Source organism: Cottoperca gobio, chromosome 21 (genome assembly GCF_900634415.1).
Source record: "Cottoperca gobio chromosome 21, fCotGob3.1, whole genome shotgun sequence".
NCBI lineage: Eukaryota > Metazoa > Chordata > Actinopteri > Perciformes > Bovichtidae > Cottoperca > Cottoperca gobio.
The window spans coordinates 1175688-1197983 of NC_041375.1; the positions used below are offsets into that span (position 1 = coordinate 1175688).

The 22296-nt window shown below is 41.5% G+C and overlaps 1 protein-coding gene across 1 annotated transcript in view; it reads left to right on the forward strand.

Moving 5' to 3' along the window:
- Positions 1 to 4042: 4042 nt before the first annotated feature.
- Positions 4043 to 22296, forward strand: part of dgkg (diacylglycerol kinase, gamma) — a 67702-nt gene continuing 49448 nt past the window's right edge. Inside the window, exons 1-3 of the mRNA XM_029459288.1 lie at positions 4043 to 4329; positions 18007 to 18402; positions 21659 to 21884. Of these exons, the coding sequence (XP_029315148.1) occupies positions 18336 to 18402; positions 21659 to 21884 (293 nt within the window). The 5' untranslated portion in view covers positions 4043 to 4329; positions 18007 to 18335. The remainder of the gene's footprint in view (positions 4330 to 18006; positions 18403 to 21658; positions 21885 to 22296) is intronic.

Below are 22296 nucleotides of genomic sequence, written 5' to 3' on the forward strand. Positions count from 1 at the left end.
GTTTGCTGACATTGCTGTTGTAACTCTTGTTGACTGACAACAAAATGTGAAAATGTGTTTGTTTGGCTGCACTGACAGATACAACAGTCTGGGACCTGTAGAGTTAAACGGCACTTGTTATAATGACTGAAATCGTAAAGGAGTTTAATGTGCAGTTTGTTTTGTCTTTTTTGTACCCAAAAACATTTTGTCTTTTGGTTTAGTGTTTAACCCTGAACTCAAAGGTCGCCTCTTTTCTGCAAACAATCCTGAAAGCTGGATGCTTTTTTAGATGAACTCTTATTAAATTATTTTCAATGTGTTTTCCCTTTGAGAAGAGGAATGAATGCTTGATGTCAAGGCCGCTGTACAAAAAAACAACCCACTCTTTGCAATAATTGAGTTGTCAGCCACTTACCAGCCATGCGTGTGCTCCATTATGAAATGTGCACAAATGTAACCAATGGCTCTGGAGAGCGTCCCTGACTGATTTTTGTGAACTTTTTGATTCATACGATGTGGGGGAGGTGTTGATGGAGATGAATGGAGCTCAGATGAGTCGGCTGGACGGACGGTGAAGTGAATGATTTACTGCTGCTATGATTTTCCATGTGCGATCGAGGATAACGAAATCGGTAATGTTACTGTGTGGAAAACAGCTGAACATGCAGAAGAGCTGAAACCAATGAAATGGAAAATGTTTAAAGTGCTGTATTGTTTTGTCCCTCGAGCAGCTGCCTTGCACTCTTCAAGCCACTGCGTCTGTCCATTTATTTGTACCGCCCACTTCCTGTTTTGCAGTTTGTTTTATTGATTGTTATTGTGTGCATGTGGCTGCGTGGGTGGATGTCTAGTTAATGATGTGGTGAGGTGTGTGTGTGTGTAGATTGTTTTGATTTGCGGACAATTGTACACATGGAAACAAACTGTAAAAACATACGGATGGTGAAACTTTGTTTGTGACGTATTAACAAAGTTCACAGGAAGTGAAACGACAGTGGAGCCTCTGGTTTCAGAGGATCTCCTGAGGGGAAACGGAGAACCAGAGTTTGTGGCAGTAGATGCATCCTCAACCGTTTCTTTCTGCAGGTGTCACATGAAACTGAGCCTTCAGTCTGAGCGTCGCGTCTTTAAATCTTCTCACTTTCGAAGTCTCACCGTGTTCGTGATGCTTTCGTTTCTCCCTGTGATGAAAGCAACCCGATGTCCTCGCTTTTCATCTCTTGGCCGGTTAAATGCCCCCTGTGTCCGAGCCCACATGCTACGCCCACACACTTCAGGTTGGATAAATGGAAGAAAAAATACAAATACAGTCAATCAGGGAAACTGTAGGTTTCTTGTTCAGATTTCCTTTCGTTTTCTTATCGCACAAGGAGATGAAGTGACGTCTTCTCAGGGTGATGGTTAGGAAAGTAAAGATTGTGCTTAATAATTGACCGCTGTATGTTGAGGAACGATGGCATGAGTCACAGTAAACAACCCTGTCTTTGAGAAATTATGTTTTTATAATACTACACAACAGCAAATACATTTTGACAAACATAACGACACCATTCCTTACATTATGCACTCGAATAAAGCACGACTGGGATTTGTTATGGTTTTTCCTCGTGGTTAAGTGTAGGGAAAGGTTATGGTCTTGGCTAAAAAGAATAGTTTGACATGTTGGGAAATACTTGCCAAGTGCTGGATGATAAGATACCACTCATGTCGGCACGGTAAGCAAGCAGCTAGTTAGCTTAGCTTAGCGCAAATGCTTTAAACAGGGAAACGGCTACAGAAACACGAATCAGCTTTTTCATTCTTTGTTTTTTGGAAGGATTAACCAAATGAGGTATAAAGTTTTAACTACTGAGCTTCGGAGGTGCTGGCCGGCTGATTTATAAGGCTAGCCGTTTCAAATGCTAAGCTAAGCTGCTGCTAGCGGTAGCTTTTTATAGGCTATTTGCTGTACACAGATCAACTTTTCATCTAACTTTTAGAGAGAAAAGGCAAACATGATTCATTATGAACACAACAAATCAAATGACAGTGTGAAACTAACAAACTGGATGCAAATGTCTATTGTTAGTCACTTTGTACCCTCTCCTTCCATCCCAACCTCCTCCATACAACTTACGTGCGACACAGAAACACTTCCTACGCTGGAAACAACGTTGCCAGCTAAAATAATCCAGGCAGCAAGTATGTTACCCATCACAACATATGTGGTGAAATAATTAGTATATAAACTGTAACTTCTAGGAAACAGGGTTTGGCATAAAACAAAAAAACTTCACAAGATCTTTTTAAAGCAGACTTGTAATTTAGTTATTCCGAGCTATATGTAATGGGGATGTCAGTGAAATGTAACCCAGACAAAAACAATCTGCTTTTGATCACAAAAGAGGCAACTTTGTGCTATTTTTAGCCTGTTTTTCTGCCCAGGGCCATTTGTTTTGCTGCAGTTTAAACCTTTTCTCTCTGCCATTGCTGGTGGCTGATATTCACATTGCATCACCATCTCTGATATGCAACAAGCGCCCTTCCTTTCCCTCCTCTGACTTTCTCAGAATCCCACCAAAAGTTATCAGTGAATTATTTGAGAAGTGGTAGAAACTTGGAGCGAATTGTGTTTTTCTCCTCCAACTCGATCACATTCCTCCGGGCTGCTTTGGAGACCTCGGGCAGCAGGAGAGCCAATTTCTTTTCTAAGATTAGTTTGTGCCGTGTAGGTTTTTTTTTTTCTTGCTTGTCCTTCCACAGAGTTCCCATCGCCATCGTAAGAATTGTCCCCATTTTTGGATTGTGGCTTTATAGTACAGGCGTACTCATTGCGTCATCTTTTCTTGACGATCCCTTTCTGTGCTGCTTTGTTGGACAGAGTTACAAATGAACGAGAAGACATTTTATTCCCTGAAATTGACAACGGCTCAGTGCAACATCCAGGAAGATGGAAATGTGAGAACGAGGGGAGAGAGAGAGAAATCATTCACGCTTCTCTCGTTTCTCTGGGGATCAGCCTCGTTTAGCAACAGCAGCAAGAAGCAATGCAGGATTCTGTGAAATGAGGAAACACGTGTATGAAAGCAAAGAGGAAATGATAACATGTGCAGTATGTGTGTAAGAGGAGCTGTGAGAAGGGGAGCGAGATACATGGCTGCTGCTTTACTCATCAATGACTTCACTACAGAAATAGCCGGCAGCACAACAGGCCGACACATTGCAGTGACACCTTAAGAGTTGTGTGACAAAGTGTGCAGGATGTACTCTGTGTGAGGGGGAGACGTACAGAGAGATAATGTTAGTGAGAGGACTATACCAACGAAGAGATGAAATCTAAAAGTCCTCTGAAAGAGGACGTGGAGTTTGAGGGAGCTCGTAAAGATTGATGTGCTTTGACATGCTCTGCCTTAGCGTCCGGCGTCCATGGCAATCGCAGCTTATTGGTTTGAGTGTCAAATTCTTACTCTTTGATTTCGGTGGTAAAAAGACTCCCACGATCTCTGGTTAGAATAACTATGAAGCATTTCCACTGGAGTTCCTGGCTTCTCTGACGCATTCAAAGAAAGCTACTTTCAACAAAATGTCATGAATATGTTCATGGAAATGTATATAAACGCCCATTTTAACTAATTATTTAGGATGGAGTATGTAGGACATGCTAAAGACACTTTAAGTTAAATGTAATACACACATTTCTAATAAACCATGTTGCTCCTCAGTCAGAAGTGCTAAAGTTTCTTATTTTTAGGTTCTGCAAAACAATTAAAGCCTTAAAAGCAAAGAATAAGAATATATGAAGTTTATTTTTCCTTTCTTTGTTTACAATAAATGGCGAATCAAAGGGAGGAAAGAGATTTAAGCCTGCAGAAGGGTGAATGGAGGAGGAAAGGACGACCCACTCTCAGCTGTTGATCAGTGAGACAGAAAGAAGGAAGAGAGCTGGGGAGGAGAGAACACGGGAAGCAGAGAGAGGGAGAGAGAGAGAGCATTAATGCGCACATGAGAATCAGAGAGAGAGAGAGAGAGAGAGAGAGAGAGAGAGAGAGGGGAGGGCAGCAGAGGGAGGAAAAAAAGCTTAATTAATTCAGGGTGGATGGGAGGGATGTTGCTGCTGTCCCTGCCGAGGCTCCAGTGCCTCTGCTGTCGTGCTGCTTGTAGCCGAGTGTTTGTGTGAGCAGAGAGGACGAGTCTGCTGCTGCTGCTTACTGGGAACCAGACACCAGTCCAGCCCCGACTCCACATCCTGGAGCCCACCGACTGACTGACTGTGTGACTGACTGTGTGACTGACTGACTCGCTGGGTCTTCAGTACACGACCAAACGGGGATGTTACATGGACTATAGTGGGAGCAGGACTGCAGAGAGGTAGGGAAGACTTTGTGTGCGATTACTCCTCCTGTCGTCCCATTTCTGTTTTGTTCTCTTATGCTTCCATGTTGTGTGTGTGTGTGTGTGTGTGTGTGTGTGTGTGTGTGTGAGATCAGTGCCGTGTGATCTCTCTTCACTTTTACGGCACATTCTTATTTTGGTTTTGACACATTTCTCTTGTTTCTTAGAGTTTTTATCTCCTTTTTCTGGAAACATTTTTTGCTGTTTTTGTGTCCAAATGTTCCTTTTCTCATTGCAACTTTAAAACATATATATGTGTACTAACTGTATGAGAAGCAGACGCGCTGAGGAGCTTTTACGGGATGAATATCCTCACAACTTGTCTGGTAGTAGTTGAGGAGGTGAGAACAGCAGTGGCTGTGATGTGCGTTTGGGTGGAGATGGATTAAAAACAAAATGTCTCGGACTCACTCCACCTCCGGGACTCAACAGTTCAACACAACATGAGATCCGTACGGTAGGTAGATCAGTTGGTATCCGGTGACGGTGCCAATCACCTCTCAGGGTCAGGTCACTCTTTTCTGGGGGGAAAAGAAATCAATAAAAGCTTTTTTGTTGTTGCAAGGCTAATGTAATGAAGTGAGAATATACTTACACCAGGTGACCTTTTGTTAGGTACACTACTCTATTTCTCATCATCAGGTTTATTAAAGTAATTGAATAATTTGTATATTTCAGATAATTTCAGGAGATACTGAAAGCCTGATGCATGTTATCACTTTATATTTTAGTCTAATTAAACCGTATTGGTTTGTGAGTATATGTTGCACCATCCCAGGCTGCCTCCTTGAGAGCGATGCTTTTGCACGAGACTGCCGACTTCTCGTGATTGATCTGCAGTCGGCACGCCTAATTACATCTCATCAAGCAATCGCCAAATGTGATGCTTATTTAATCCTTGACAGCATCCACTTGGTCGGTGATAAACATTAGGGAATCTGTGGCCGAGTCTGAGAATAATAAGTGAGCCGAGCTGAGAGAATCGGGAGAAGAGGAACAGGGAGGAGAGAGAAAGAGGGAGCAGGGAATCATTTAGCAGCGCTGTGATATGCAGCTCACGTTCTGAGTCCCATGACAGAATATCAGCACGTGTGTGTGTGTGTGTGTGTGTGTGTGTGTGTGTGTGTGTGTGTGTGTGTGAGCGACAGGCCAGCTCTTGTGAAGATGGAGGTGATGATGAGTCGTCTGCCATCAGACAGTAATTCATCACATGGATTAAGAGGTGAACTGTCTGAACATGGGTCTGTGTGATATGATGAGAGGATGCACAGACCCACTCAAATCGATTCCTTTTAATAATTTCCGCTCTGACCTGAATCGGAGGTGACCCTGATTATAACACTTATTTTGCAACACCTGGTTTTGGAGCTTATTTTTAACCCTCTTGCTTCACTGGAGACATTTTTATCTTTTTCATTTATTATTATCTGATAACGTTTGCAGTGTTAATCCCCATGGCACACCTTTTGGTTGTGAGTTTTAATTAAGTCTACAATAAAACTGTTTATATCACTTAAGGACAAAAATGTCCCTTTTTAAAAGCACTGAGGTAGACTTATCTAAAATCTCTTAAATGTCTGGTTTACGTAAAAGCAACATTTCAATCACAACCCTGTGAAAGTAAATAATATGTGATTTGTACTTGAATCTTTTACGTTTTGAGTGTTTTCTGACTCATTATAGCGTTTGGCAGAGCAGCTCCCCTCACAGGTGATTCAAAGTGTTTTACTTCCAGGTAAAATAAATCACGCACACAACGATGATGTGATGACATATAATCAGTAGTTCTGCCTCGTGTGGGATAAACTGAGTCAATCAGTTGGAACAAGCAACAGATTTGATGAAATCCAAAAACATAATGACGTGTCGTTCGCTTATTAATGTGCGCGTGAATGGGGATGTGACCCCAGATCATCATTATCATAGTGTGTGTGTGACTTTAATGCCTCCCCAGAGGGGCTCAGGGAAGAGAACATTTATTATTACATTAGTTATCAAAAGAATATCAGGTCTAATTGTTATCCAAACATGCACACTGGGCCTTTTTTAAAGGAGCCTTGTGATGTCACAACTATATGATATGTAGAGCATGACGCTGTTAGACGTAAACGTTGTATGTGAATGAAATCAGCTGACAGGAAGGAGGGTAAATACAGCGAATAACATTAAAGCTTGTAAAGATGTAGAAATCCAAAATACAAGCATGCACCTGGACATGAGGGCAATATGGGACCTTTAAGTAGCAGGATGGATTTGGGTCAAAATGGTGAATAAATGAAGTCCTTTCAGAAGCTTGCAGACAAGTCCGACCTTCCTAATCGGATCTATTCTTCAGCTCAGACCTGCTTGTTTGTGTCATAATGACATTAAATGACCTTGACTGGAATGCAAAGTCTGTGTCAGAGTATTCGAAGAGTTTAAGTTCCCAAATCATGAGATCTCAACACATTTGCATAAAACCTCCCACATCCTGAGGCCCCTTCAGGCCCGTGTCTGCACAAAGGCGTTGGCCGTCACCGTCGTGGCTGTAGCTGTTGGTGGTTCTGGAAAGGTTCAGTTGTGAACAAGCAACAGAAAGTGTGAAGTTGAAACCTGCTTTACTTTAACGTGGTGTAGGCGTGATGGTTTGATCTTCTGTGACACTCCTCTTTCTGATTCAGCCGCTGGAGAAGCTTTCAGACAACGTAGCTGTAAATATCACTTTATTTAAAGCGGCTGACGCCTCGACGCCGAGCTCCATTACAAACTGATTGTTCCACCTATTTGACCGGTGACAACATATCTTGGCATTTATATCGTGAGTCACATAGTAATATAATAATAACCTTTGTTTCCGTCAAGATATTTAGCTGCAAGACGTAACATGAACATAATCACAACTAGGAATCGACAAGAAACGGAGATATAGACATTACATCTCGTTTTTAAGCCAATGGTGGTTAGATTTGAACTAATGTGTACACTTTAAACTAGGAAACATCTTGTGTCCTGCAGGTAAACTTCAGACATGAAAGATATTTGCATATTTCTTTATTATTATTTTTATATTATATAATATCATTTTTATATATTTAAATTATAATTTATTATTATGTATTTAATCTTTTTAAATAATGTCTTTACTGGGTAGTTAATCCGACACCAGCAGTCTTTTAATTTGTCTTTAAACATGCCTGGAGGGGATCTTAAATCATGTATTCTGCTGGATTTGACCGCCATCGCAGTGGGAAAAGTTTTGGTTCTGTGGATTCAAACTTCGGTTCAGAACTTGTTTGCAGACACGACACGGAGCCACTGTGTGCCGGAGACGATTGGTCGGAGTTCCCCTTTAAAATACAGTGAAATCAGTTGTTGTGTTTAGCTTGGCCTTTCCATTCCCCTCTGCAGTTTTACACACAATCCCCCTGTTGCCATGACACCGAGGCCTTCCATAAATACTCCTGGTATTTGTGGGGCTTCATCCCCGGTAGGTTAGCGACCAGAAAGCATTTGCAGCGGCTCAATCCACGACCTGCTCAGACGGTTTGTCCAGGAGGACGACTTGCACACGTCTTTCATCTTATCCTCGTAACCTCGACAATGTTCACCTGCCGTCTGCAAATAACTGCGTGGTAGAACTTCAGATGATGACGCCGAGGAAGATCTGACGCTCGTCGCACTGTTCTCTGCTGCAAGCTGTGAAAACAAAAGGTGAACACTGAGATGATTCATTCTCTGGAGATGGAAAGAAACGATCAGAGAAGATCACATTTAATAAAACGGAAAGTGGAAACAGTGATTTCTGATAACGGGGGCGAGAGGTGAAGATAGTCTGGGACAAGAAGCAGGCTGTGTGTGTGTGTGTGTGTGTGTGTGTGTGTGTGGTTTTCTGTACAGTATGTGTGTGTCTTGACGATCTTGTCTTGACTGAGTTCATAACATATAACATCCCCCCAGACCATCCACCTCTAAAAACAACAGGAGGCACTGCTCTAAAGGAAGTCAATGATTTCAAATGCCTGGGCTCGTGGGTCAACTTGTCCGAACAAGACCTTAAAGTAAGGAAGGCGCTTGCATGGAGGGCCCTGAACGGCATGACCTGTGTGTGGAACTCCAACCTCCCCCGACAAATGAAACTCAGCTTCTTCCATGCAACAGTGGAGTCTGTTCTCCTGTATGGCAGTGAATGCTGGACCCTGAAGCCCACCCTGCAGAAATCCCTAGATGGGTGCTACACGAGAATGCTGCGTGTGGTACTTGGCATCAACAAGGATGAGCATATCACCAACACGCACTTGTATGGGGGGGGGGGGGGGGGGGGCGCTAAGGGTGGGCGAGAAAACAGCGGTCAGGAGAATGAGGCTGGCAGGTTACTGCCAGAGACACTAAGAGCTGCCAGCCAGCAAACTTGTGCTGTGGGAGCCGACACACGGGCACCGATCACGAGAGCGTCCCGCAATAACATACGTGGATGTACTGTAAGATGCGGGAGCAGAAAATACTGGCGAGCTAGCCAGATGCATGGAGGATCGGGATGACTGGAAGCACCGATGGAGGGCCCGTCTGAGGACGACCTAGTAGTAGTTGACGAGGGATCAGCAGCACTCCTTTTATGGGTAAAGATGGAGCTCAGTCTGCTGCCCTTAAGGTTAACTGTGCCTACATGCAGTTCATTCTGTGACACTGAATTTGTGTTGAGTTATGTCTTTGCCCTGTGGACCCTCCCTGCCCTTTGATGCCCCCACTGGAACCCTCATACAGAAGGAAACTCTGGAGCAAAACATCAGAAATAGTCCACTTCTGTAAATGATTCTCTCTTATTTTGAAAAGCTCTCCCTGTACTGTGGTGGTCACTGCTGATTCCCTCTGTTGGCGTGTGCCGTGTTCAGCCACCTGTTGCTTGTCTGAACATACTTCACAGCAAGAAAGTCTAATAAGCAAAAGGACGATGTAAGACATTGAAAGTGTGAAACCTACACGCGCTCTACATGATGCAATGCAGCAATTAAAATAAGATAAAGTGCAAAGCTGTGCAGTTAATGGTACATTTTAATTAAGGGCAGCGAGTGTGTACAAAGTGCAGCTCTGAGTCCCCAACATGTTCGTCTTCCAGTCCCTCCATGAAATCTGTTTTATGATGAGGCGATACTATAGCTAAGGGAAGGGAAACGTCTTGATTAAAATGACTTTGTAGATTGTATAGGTCGATATAGACGGTGAAGAAAAGCACTTTTATTTGGAAACAAAGCCTCCTGTTTATGACTTTTATTTTGTTGGCCTACCCGTCTCCTCTGGCTTCCTCTCCAGTCCCTGCTCCTTTTTTTTTTTTTAAAGAGTTTTTTTTGTTTTCTCACAAGCTTTGTCACTTGATCATAAATATATTCAGTTTCGGGGCACTTGTTGAAATGTCTAATCCTGGAGGACAGTCTCCCAACCTCTCCCAACTCTGCAGGTCTGTTGTAAGCATTAGTCAACTGCAAGGCTAGATGGCACTTGTCCGAGTAACGACTCGGCTAGTTCACTGTATTATTTATGAGTTTTAACTTGTCCGAGGGGGCAAGTATATTTTTCTTCTACTTGGCCTTCAAAAAGTCCCCTTGTTCCCAACAAGCGGCCACGGCTCAATGTGGAACCCTGCAGGAGTTATTTAAGATGGGCCCAGTTCCACTCACAGACTTTGATCCACTAAGTCCACGAGAGCTCAGGACTCTGCCGCTGGGAAATCACTGTTCGAGGCTCTCTGGTTGACTTTGACTTAGCCCTTTATGCACACTCTTTCAGTCTGCAGCGCTTCCTTAAGAGAGTAACGCACTATTTATAGCGGTATGATATTTAAAACTACGGGTTTACTTGAATTATGTATTGTATAAAAATGACATTTACCTGGCATTGAAAATGGCCTTCTTTGTTTTTCAAGGACTGTGAGCTTTTTCTTAAGCACCCTGTTCCAAAGAGCCGATCGAGCACTTACAGGCGCTAATTCGTCCGAACAAAGCAGAGGAAACCTGCCATAGGATTGAGATGATGTGAAGTGCTTCAGTGACAAATACTGAAGAACTGTCTCTCAAGGGTGAAACAATTAAAGCGTCAGCCCACACACACTTGAGCTGTTGGGTTTCCTTATTCTACAGAAAGCACTGAAGGGTGTGAAGAAGGAGATGATGAAGGCAGAAGTGAGGATTTCAGGCAAACAAACACATCTGCACACACATACAGTAGGTCAAAGGGAAATGCAAAGCAGACACAAGCTACTACTGCAGGAGTGCAATGCTTTTATAGTCAGAAAACATGCTGCCAAGATCATACTGCATGCACTTAAAGTGCACAATGCTTCAAAGTTAGGATTCTGCACAGGGATGTTAACGGAAAAGTTCAGCAGTTAAAATGCGGCGCTCCGCCAAACAAGCAGACTTTATATAGAGTAGGGAAAAAACACAGTAAAAGCAGCTTTATGGGTGTGAAGTATGCATCCCTGGTTATAAACATTTACATGTAACAGCTGGTTTTACAGGCCTGACTGAAGCCTAATGAGCTTTACTGACGTGTAATGTGCAGCTGAGCTCTTGTCAATACAGACTTTACGTACAAACAGTTTTTATTCTTAAAAAAACATATTTTTACTCTGGAGAACTCGCTCCAAAAGCCAATAAATGTGAGCTTCAGTGAACAAAATCAGCAGTAAGGAGCCGCCACATAGTGCAGGTGCAAATTGGAGCTTGAATTTTTGAGTTTGTGGAGTTGCTCAGTAAGCTACCGACCCAGTTATAGCGGGAGGTCTATATTTAGCAAGTGCATGGATCATGAAGATTATCTCAGTGCTGAAAAATGACTGATGTTTGACACAGAAAAGCTGCTGTTGGTATCCATTTAATCATATGGTCACACAATCCTATGGCTTCCTGGTTGAGAGAGTGTGTCTGCGTCGAGAGCTGCTATCAGGACACACTCTTCCTGTAGCGACGGCCTGCCGAGCCCACGGCATCCTGCTCAGCTCTCTGCAGGGAAATGTCAGTTAGAAGCTTCCTGTCTGGCATCTTGCTTCCAGTTTTACATTGAAGCGAACTGCCAACGTTGAGCTCCACTCCTCTAACTCTGATGCCTGGACTGACTCTGGATCAGCCCTTCTCTTTTCCTCTGTGGACATAATTATGTCGGAGCTCCGGTTTCTGTTTACCTTCCCTCCTCCTCAGTGTTATCACTGTAATCATCGTCAGTATCCTAATTTGGCAGTGACGCTCTCGCCACATGCTTTATGTCTTGGAACACCTCTTGGTGGTGAATGTGCAGACATAACAACAGCAGACTGGAGTGTTGGACTCCATTTAATGGTAATTAAATATTCCACCCTCAGCTTCCTGCTGTCTTAGCTTTAGTTAAAGGAAATGAAATGAGGAATTAACAAAATGTGAGACTTTAGAGCGGCTATAATCAGAGGTGGGACCAAGTAAGCCTCGAGTCATTGCAAGTCCCAAACTTTGAGTTTCGAGTCTTCATGCACTCTTCACCAATTCCGTCCCGCACGTTTTGCATACTGTTTTTTGTTGACCAACGCATAGTTTTTGTACACAAACGTAATTATCTTTGGTATCATTTTTTCCAACCGGGGCTCAGGAACATAACGTCATCGTTCCTGTTGTCTGATTGGTTCAAACAAAGTGGAACTTGCTGGGAATGAATAAGCGTTAATGTTAGATTATTCATGAATGAACGGAAGTTAAGTGATTTGTGGCACACTTGCATACTTTTTAAATCATCGGCTCCAGTGTTGGCGTTATAGTTCAAGTCGAGTCTGACGTTATCACATTTGTGATTTGAGTCCACACCTCCGGCTATAATTAATATTTTGCCTTAACGATGTTGGTAGAGACCAGAAACTGAGCTAAAAGAGTAAATACTGGATTTACATTCTAGCTAGCTAACATTAGTTAACATACGTTAACTGAGTCAATGTAACGTTATTCTGTCATTTAGTTGAGTTGTGTGTTTTCTTGATTAGACATTTACTAAGAAACAATCGGAGCAGGATTTAAGTTGAATAAACTGAAACACAATTAAATGTTGACCTTGCTGCGTGGTTTGCTAGTGCAAGTAGAGGATTAACTGTATAACGTTAAGAATCTTGAAGGGACTTCAATTCATTCATTTGCGTTGTAATAGTTTCACTTAAAAGAGAATAATCAAACGTTGCACAGCTTATAAAGGTTGGGTTGTGTTTGCACCTGATGGACACACAACAGACGAGCAGAGGACACACAGCGAGGTCAACAGGAAGTATTCATCTCTTCATATCGTACAGATGAGATCTCACCACATTTCATTTAAAGGAAAGAAAAACACTCAGCGGTTTGTTATTTTCTCAGAGTTTTGAATAGTTTATTTTGTCTATTTTTATCCACAACTTGAGTTGGTGAAAGGGTCAAGAGAAAAATACACTGAGTCTGCCAACTGGAAGGACACTTTAAGGGAAAAATAAACAAAGAACTATATTCTTACATAAATGCCGGCTATATGTTCTGATTTAGTAATCAAGCAGATGTTCTGGTCATTGTATTCCTCTACCCAAAGATAATTCAAGTGTTTTTACTTAATTTAACCTAAATCTAACAAATCTCTACTTTGTGGTGGCTGATCAAAAATACTATTTTATTAATCTGTTGACTTCCTGCCAATTGTTGCACCAGATTAGAAATAACAAATAAAGGTTTGTAAGGTAATATCACATTACGCATTGTGTTGCTTAGTTTGGATGACTCTTGAAAAAGAGATTTTTAATCTCAATGAGGCCATATCCTGGTTAAATAAAGCTTATAAATAAATAAACGATTGTTTGATATTCATGCTGAGAAAATAATCCCAAATTGTCCATCCATCATCTACCGCCTATCCGGGATCGGGTCGCGGGGGCAGCAGCTCCAGTAAGGAACCCCAATCTTCCCTTCTCCGGGCCACATCCTCCAGCTCCGACTGGGGGATCCTGAGGCGTTCCAGCCAGTGAGGAGATATAATCTCTCCACCAAGTCCTGGGTCTTCCCCGGGGTCTCCTCCCAGCTGGACGTGCCACCACACCTCCCTAGGGAGGCGCCCAGGTGGCATCCTTACTAGATGCCCGAACCACCTCAACTGGCTCCTTTCAACGTAAAGGAGCAGCGGCTCTACTCCGAGTCTCTCACGGATGGCTGAGCTTCTCACCCTATCTCTAAGGGAGACGCCAGCCACCCGTCTGAGAAAACCCATTTCGGCCGCTTGTACCCGTGATCTCGTTCTTTCGGTCATGACCCAGCCTTCATGACCATAGGTGAGGGTAGGAATGAAGATCGACCGCTATATTGAGAGCTTTGCCTTCTGGCTCAGCTCTCTTTTCGTCACAAATTGTATTTGCACAATTTAAAAATACACAAATATAATCCAGTCTGTATGTTTAGCTAAAAAAAATTCACATCCTTTGTCATGATTTAATTGGCAAGTTTGTTTCCGTTGTGTCACATTTAGTTTATCAATTTTGCTTTTCCGCCTCAGACATATCGTCATTATTATTTCTTTAAATCCACAATCCGTTATTGAATTTGAGTGCTATCACTCTTTGCATTTAACTCTCAGCCACAAAGTGAATAAACATATTTGCTAATATATTAATTCAGAGTTTAGTCATTCTCAATGACAGGACAGTAAACATAGACGGGACCAAAAGGACCATCCGTTGTCTGAGCCGCTTTCTGCTGTGGATTCAGCAATCGTCAGTGACTCAGAGCCTTTTGGTGTTATGAAAGAAAGAGGCGAAGGAAAAGAGCAGGGTTGTTTACACCTCCACGGCACATTATGTTCATTACAGCGCTCCCTCTGTTTCACTCAGAGTGTTTGAAAAAGCAACTTACGAAACCAGAAACGACGAGAAACTGTTTTAAAGAAAAACACTGAACAGCGACCGTCAACCCCGAACTCAACTGTTAGTAATGGTCTCTAAAGTGCACGCATTAATGTTTATTTGATGGTTACTTAGAGACCCCATTTTACTGAGTCTACTGGGTTTTATTTCCAATAATGAGCAGATATGTTGGCTGAATATTTAAGTTACTCAAATTCTAAAAAAACTCAATGAGGGTGTATACTGTATTCTTTTGTTGCATTAACGGTATTATTATTTTATTATTTATATACTGTACGTGGATACCCTGATTAGAAAGAGTGCTGGTTTAACGGACTAAACGTACGGCTATATAAGAGTTGACTGACACCGGAAGTTAGCATCGCACTGATTCTCTCGACTAAAAGCCAGTTGGATTTTTCCATTTGGATTATTGCATAAAAAAACAAGTTCTGTGGCAAACAAATGTTGTTAATACTTACACGTTTTAATCTCCACATATTAACACTACTCTTTTTGATGACTCTTATTAGTCCCATGTATAGAAGCTTCGGAAATTCACGAATGGGATGTTATCTGACGTATTTATGTTGTAGAACAAAACTTTAAAATCTCTTTACACTTTATTTCAGACTTCTAACCAAAAAACCCATAAAGACACTTTGACTGGACAAACGAACGGAGAGCGTATCGTTCATCTTCAGTAACAGATTCTCAGTCCTGGGCTGTAAAACATTAGAGTGCTACTTAGATTGGAATTAATTAAAAATAAAAATAAGCACGTCTGCTCACTGCAGGGCATAAACAAATAGGAACTACGAGGCTACACAGGACTTCTGATTAGCAAACAGAAGAAACAAAGCAGTAAATTAATATCTTTATTAATGTAAAGTTATACATGGTGACCGATGCATTGAAGAGAAGTTTTATGCAGAGGGCAGCACCAACTGTTGAGCGTGCATGAGCTATACCGGAGTGTCACGGAGAAACTGATGCTATAGTATGCAAAGAATACAATAGCCTATAATGTATCAGCTCAAAGTAAGTGTTGACATTTTAAATGTATTGTGGTAAAAGCAAACACATTTAGTTGATGCACTTCACGAAGTTACATCTGTTCATAGCATACAGTCCTAAGGTTCATAGTAACCGTAGCGACCTCCCCTCTCTGTCACGGTGCTTCTCTTTGTCGTGCACTCCAGTGACGTCATAGTTGCCGGGCAACCTTGTGAGCAAAACAGATTCCCTCTCGTGCAGAGGGGAGGCCCCGAACGCTTGATGGGCACGTGCTTCTTTCTCCGTTTCCCCGTCACACACTCGCAGTGTATACACGTAGAGCTCCCCTTTTTGTTCCCGCTGCGTTGGTAGCATCACTAAACATGTACAGCACGTTTAGTGATGCTACCAATGTAGTGCAGGAGTGAGGAGATCAGCTGATGATTGGAGAGGGGGAGGATTACTGAGTTGAAGGTACAAGCAGGAGCAGCTTCAGTATGTGTTAATAACCATAGCACATTATTTTAAAACATGTAAAGTAGATCATTCTGTTTATCATTATAATTCTGTTGTCATTCCTTTAAGGATCATTGTAACTGATCACAATAAATATGTAATATCGTGTTACCGTACTGTAACCCTACACACTTTGCGCTTAGATTGTATCGGGAAGCTAATTTATTATTTTTGAAGTTATTTTTATATACATTTTATAATAAATAACAAACAACAAATATATATATATTTGACTACTTTTAGCCAATAAATATTTTTTTCAGCCCAGAATTGTATTACATATGGAGAAGTCTTTGAAAGAGCATTTAGACTTTTATGTTGGGGAATAAAATTTAAGCGTTAACTGAAATAGTTAAATCTTTCCATCTACCTGTGCGCAATTGGCTGTAAAATAATCCTGCATGGAAATAAATCGAATAAAGCTAAATAAAAGTGCAATGGAAACAGATTTGGTGAATAAATCGGAAATGGCGTCAGACAAAAACAACAGATCTCTGTGGAGCGATGAGGTGACTTTAACCTCGATCAATGTCTTCATTTTTCCCGCTCTTTTAGAATCGAAAATTAGCTCCATTAACCAACTCCTAATAATCTCATAGCAGTTGTGGATGGAGAAACAGTGTTAAATTAGCATTTTCTATCGCAGATTTTCAGAAAATTCGGTTGAAATTTGCATTTTAGATGGAAACATGTCTGATCCAAGTTAAAATGTGCCAGTTGGTTTCTATAGCAACCCAATGTTCAACTGACACCAACTGCCAGTGGAAGAACCGCCACAGACGGCTTAAAATACAGTTTTTTATTTTTTAATGGGATTTCTTTAAAATAAGAAAAATAATAGAGATTTGTATCGTGATGCCAGTTCCTCCCACTTCTAGTGTGCATATTTTTACAACCCTTTTCTATATTCTACATCTCTTCTATGCAAATTGTTGTCGTTAGGTCTGAACACAGTCAAATCATGCTGGTCTGTTCTCACAGCAAGACACTTGACAAATCATCAGTTAAGCATATTATCTACTGCAGAAAGACATGAGTTCTTCTAAAAGGGTATTCTCCCTTACTGAATTCATTCAAATACTTCATGTTAACTATAACTGACTTGTACGTAAAGCAGCGGCTCGTATCGCAAGTGTGATGTTTATGCTAATCTGAACTCTGAAGAGTAAATTAAAACCGTTAATTTTTTTCTTTCAGTCGAGAATGATTTCTAAAAATAATCTATTTTTATTCCCTTGATGAATTTGAGTTAGTCACCCATGCTTTTATCTTTTCTCCCTGGGAACTGTGTGTACTCTGGCATCAGTCAGGAGTCCTCTCGGCTTCGGTTTACACAAAACACTCGAGCGAGGATCTTTCCTCCAGCCAGAATCACATCAGCAAGATTATTTCTTTTACATCTTTTATAACGGAGATATATGTTAGTTTTAGAGGTGACTTTAGGTTAATAGTGTCTGGAGTCCAGCATGCACAAAGACAGCTGATGCATTAATATGTCAGTCATTAAAAAAGAGACCTACTGCAACGACATGTGTGGCATTACATCTGTGTGAATGGCACGTTATGTTGTGGAGAACTGATATTATGCAAAGAATTATTAAATGATAGACTATAAGATCAGAAAACGCACTGTATGGGTCATTTTGAAGGTAATGGCAACTACATTCTTCGCACTTTATTCCAGACTTAACGATCAAGTTAAAAGAGAAACAATATATTTCTCTATTAGCCCTCTGTCTATCCAGCATCTGACATCTCTGCCGAATTTACAATGAAAAATTACATAATAAGTTATACAGTTTGTCTTTTCAGAAACATGTCTAATGTAACTCTGGATCCGTTAAACAAAACCAATTCACCAATTGAGTTGCTTGAGGTTACATTTGTCGAGGTTATGGAACATTGTTTTGGTTGGAGCATAACTTAATTATAATGTAAAAAACTTGAGTCGACATCAAATGAAAGAAGATGTGTTTGACTGTAAGTGAGGACGAGAGCTCTCTGTGCTGGTAACACATCACTGTATCTTCTACTGACTTTGATTTTGACAAAGAAAGAATAACAATATAAATCTTAGTAGATTTAAAAACTATAAATTCAGTCCAGTAAAAGCCTCCCTCCTGCTCCTCAGTGTCCTCGTGCTCATTCTCCCTTTCTGCTGTAAATCTCTTCGTTAATCTCCCACCTCCCTTCTCTTTAAAATGACTTTGAGATGTCACAAAGACGTTTATGAATGTTCATATTTCACAGATGATCACCTTAAGACCTTGTTGCTGTTTTGTGTCTCTTTTTCTCTGCAGGTCAGTGGAGTCATGAGGAGTTATTGACTGACAGACAATCTCCACCTTAGCTTTTGTATTTTGGCGATATTCAGGCTTCAGAGAAACACGTGAGGAACCCTCCATCGTTTTCTGCCTCCTCCACTGCTCATGCGGCCTCAGTCATTTCTACTTCCCACCTCCCGTGTGCTCACAAGGTGCTTGTTGTAAAGAGGCAGAGATGACATCCCACAAACTCTTCGTCTCAGCCTCCTTACACAGCTTGACCCAAGGATAACCATCGATCCTCCAAGCGGCACTAAAGGACCGACACTCCCCGACACAGAGCCGCGCCCCTGGCTGCAGGCAGTATGGGAGACGGGAGCTGGGTATGTCTGAGCCCAGCTGAGTTCACCCAGCTGCAAAAATACAGCGAGTGTGAGTACCCACGTGCCTCTGTGAGTGTGTGTGTGTGTGTGTGTGTGTGTGTGGTATTCATGCTGCACCCTGCCAGATGCTCTGCAACTCAAACTCGACTTTAAGGTTTGCAGTCCCAGGAGCCACTAATAAGATCTATGAAGCATTAATTAATACATATATTAATTTAGATTAAAATCGAATTATTCAAAGTCAATTAAATAAATTACATTTTTTAATTATTTGACTCTTTTCCTGGCTCTTAATAGTTTTCATTTCCTTTTTCCAAACACATCTATTAATTTCACATGTTCTACATTCTTATATGATAAGAAAATTACTAAAGGAAATAATGACAAGCTTGTCATTTTCTCCAGCCCTATACGATCACCTGACTAACAACATTGGTTTACTCCTGCCACCTTGTTATAGGTCACACATACAGAAGCGTTGTAAATTCAGCAGGACAACATGGAGCAGGGCTCCGCTCGGATGTTTGGTGTCACATTATTCTTCCCTGTATGAGAATATATCAGGTGTATCAGAATGACACTTATTAGCATGCTGGATGAGCCTCTAACAAACACATTTGTTAGTCAAAAGAGCTTCTGTCATTTCCTGGTGATGAAGTATTACTCTCTCACGCTAGACATTCTGTAGAGGAATTACACAATCCTGCATAAATCATTTGTGTGTGTGTGTGTGTGTGTGTGTGTGTGTGTGTGTGTGTGTGTGTGTGTGTGTGTGTGTGTGTGTGTGGGAACACAGATGTACTCTATGTTGCTATTATGTTTGTAGGAAAATAAACATAATTTCATATAGGTGCTTTTCCCCTCAACGACCACAAGGGGCAACAGTGAGCCACTCAAAACTAATATGTTTCGGGTTTATAAGCAATGCTATTAATTATCTTTTCGTACAGCATTGTGGTATTCTAGGTGACGTGGAATTGTAAAAATACTCTACTGTTAAGATTCTCTTTAACATGTGTTTGACATGTAAGATAGAAATCTACTCTTTCTCCGTCTGTGAGAGGCGAGGTGGAGGAAACATCGGTCAGTCATGCACGTTTGACTCGGACGTGTTGGCACAGTAAGCGTAGTTGGCATCTTTTATTTGTTATGTTTGTTAGCTTGTAACGGGCAGTGGCTGTCACACAGTGGTTGTGAAACTTACAATAATATTTAGTGGGAGATATGGAAGGAAGCTCCAGGGTCTCTGTTTACATCCAGAAACTGCAAAACTTTCACTCTGCTGATGCTAACTCCCGCTCTCTGTGCTGACGAGTGTCTGCATTTGCGTGTGAGACAGAGATTGGCTGGTTAGTGTTTGTGACGTACCAAATCTATACGGGGTCATTTCAATCTGAGATTTTAGGTGCGCTGACATCTTCCCCTTCAGCAGAGGAATGTGAAAACACCTCTACTGACACACTTTGCAAAGATACGTGTCAGTATAGTGAAGGTCAGACATTTTAGGGGACATAAGCTTAAGAGTGGAGGGGATCTTAAAAGATAAACTTCTCTGTAAAACTCTGCAAAGAGATGATGGAGTCCTAATCCTCCCCTGCTTCATGCTGCTGTCACTGGGGTCAGGCAGGGCTCTTGGTTTATGAGACCGGTGCAGCAGAGACTATAATCGAAACATGATAAATGTACATTGGGAAGGTCTCACTTTTACTGATGGTGTGTATCACCAGCCAATCAATGAAGGACGTAATGAAGGACACTGGCTGTGCTCTTCACTGGGGAGAGAAGTGTGCGAGGGGGCAACACGATCCATTAATAAGACGTGATCTCAGAGAAACGATTGGTTCATCAATCCATCACAACCATTCGGGTAATTGATTCACAATTTATTAAATGCCAGGGCACGATTTCCTCTTAGTTATATGATGGTGCACTTCACATTTTTGTGTTTTGAACTTTTGGTCGGACAAAAGTAAACTGCAAACTTTGAGCTCTGGGAAATATTTATAGACGAAACGATTAATGGAGAAAATAATCAGCTGATTAATTAGAAATGAAAACGATCTTTAGTTGCAGCTCTGATATAATCAGTTTGTTGATCAGTCAAACAGAAATGAATCAACTTATTAACTCATTTAGATAATTGCTTTATGATTTAAAGTTATTTATCAAGCGGAGTCCTGAACGTCTCTGGTTCAAGCTGTAAAGATTTGCTTCTTTACTTTGTTTTATAAAACTACTTCATCAGACAGAATAATAACTGTGAAGACATCAGACTTTGGGAACATGTGGACGAAATGAGTGATCATAGAAATGATGAAAAGGTTAATTTATAGTGATCAACTAAAACCTACAAGTGCTCACACTGACTGAGACGAGCTGCACTTTCATTTCATTCATAAAATATTGAGATATTTGTGTTAAATCAACAGTTTGAAGTTATTACATTTATAAAGATCTACAACCAGAGAATTTCTTAAAATATTAATTTATTATCAAAGAAGTTGTCAATTAATTGTCAGTTGATTTGATTCACTAATCGTCGAGAACTATTATTTCTCGGCTGCAGTGCATCTGACAGATTCACGCTCGTCATGCTCGCCGATCGAGAACCACCTTGTGCATGAGGCAAATGCAGCGGAGAGACAGCGGAGGCTCGCTCATCACCTGAGATCGTTCTTCTCTCTCTGTCATTGTGCTCGTCATTCTGCAGGACAGAAACAGGAAAGCATTACAGGCTGCAAAGCTGCTGAGCACTAAAAATAATGAAGTGAAGTGTCGTCGTGGTTGATTATGAGAGCGAACATGATTGGTGAAGTCTTGAGCGTGAGCATGCACAATGCCGGTGATCTGTGCATGCACACGTGCATGTGTCCGCTGTAATTGTTTGACAGATGATCGTGGGAGGAGGTCGGTTAGTATTCTGGACCGGGCCTCGTGTGTGTGTGTGTGTGTGTGTGTGTGTGTGTGTTGGTTATAGCATTAAAGTGAGAAAGACACCATGTCCCCTTTTACGTTTCACTAACGGGGTGACTCAGCTCCTGTGATGCAGCACTTTGTGGTACAGATGAGTCTTTATCAGGACATTCGTTAATGAGATGCAGCATGTTTACGCAGTTCTGAGAAAGTGTTTGTTCCAAAAGGAGCGTTTTGCGATTTTATAAAGACAGCTTGAGGAAATGTACTTTGCGTGTGAGCAGCTCTACGGGGCGTCTTTGCTTCACGATGCTCGGCTGTGTAGGCTTTCAGAAGTGTATCGAAGCAAATGCATTAAAAGTAAAACCACAATTCTTTCTTCTGTTTTTCAGACTCCACGAAGAAGCTGAAGGATGTGCTGGAGGAGTTTCACGGTGACGGAATTCTTTCCAAATACAACCCAGAGCAGGTGTGTCTGCAGCGCAACGCCATCATCCTCCATCCACCTCCATCTTTTCTGTCACTTGATATTCTGCGTGCACAAACACACGTTGACGTTATCGGATGCTTGTTAAGTTCCTTTGATTCAGTACAACTTCTCTCGCCACAGTGCTTTAGATGAAGGCTGTGGTGGGGAAACACCCAGCATGCACTCTGGCGCCTGGCGTCAGCAGATCAGCTCCCGGGTGTGATGTAAACTGAAATGTTATGTTTTTATACCTTCATCAATGTGTGGTTCACGTGCTGAGCACAACAAGTAATAACAACCAGTTAACATATTTTCATTGATATTTCCTGTGTACGCGATCTGTGAAATATTCAAAGGATGTAATGTGAGCAGATTTATTAACTTTGCTTCGTGTTTTTGTGTCGGTTTGACATTTTCACGGTGTTCAGTGGGGACAAAATACACTTTATATTCAAAGACTAATATTTACTATTGTTTAGGATTTGTAGTCATTTTGAACCTTGACTTAAGTGTGTGTGTGTGTGTGTGTGTGTGTGTGTGTGTGTGTGAGATATCAAATGT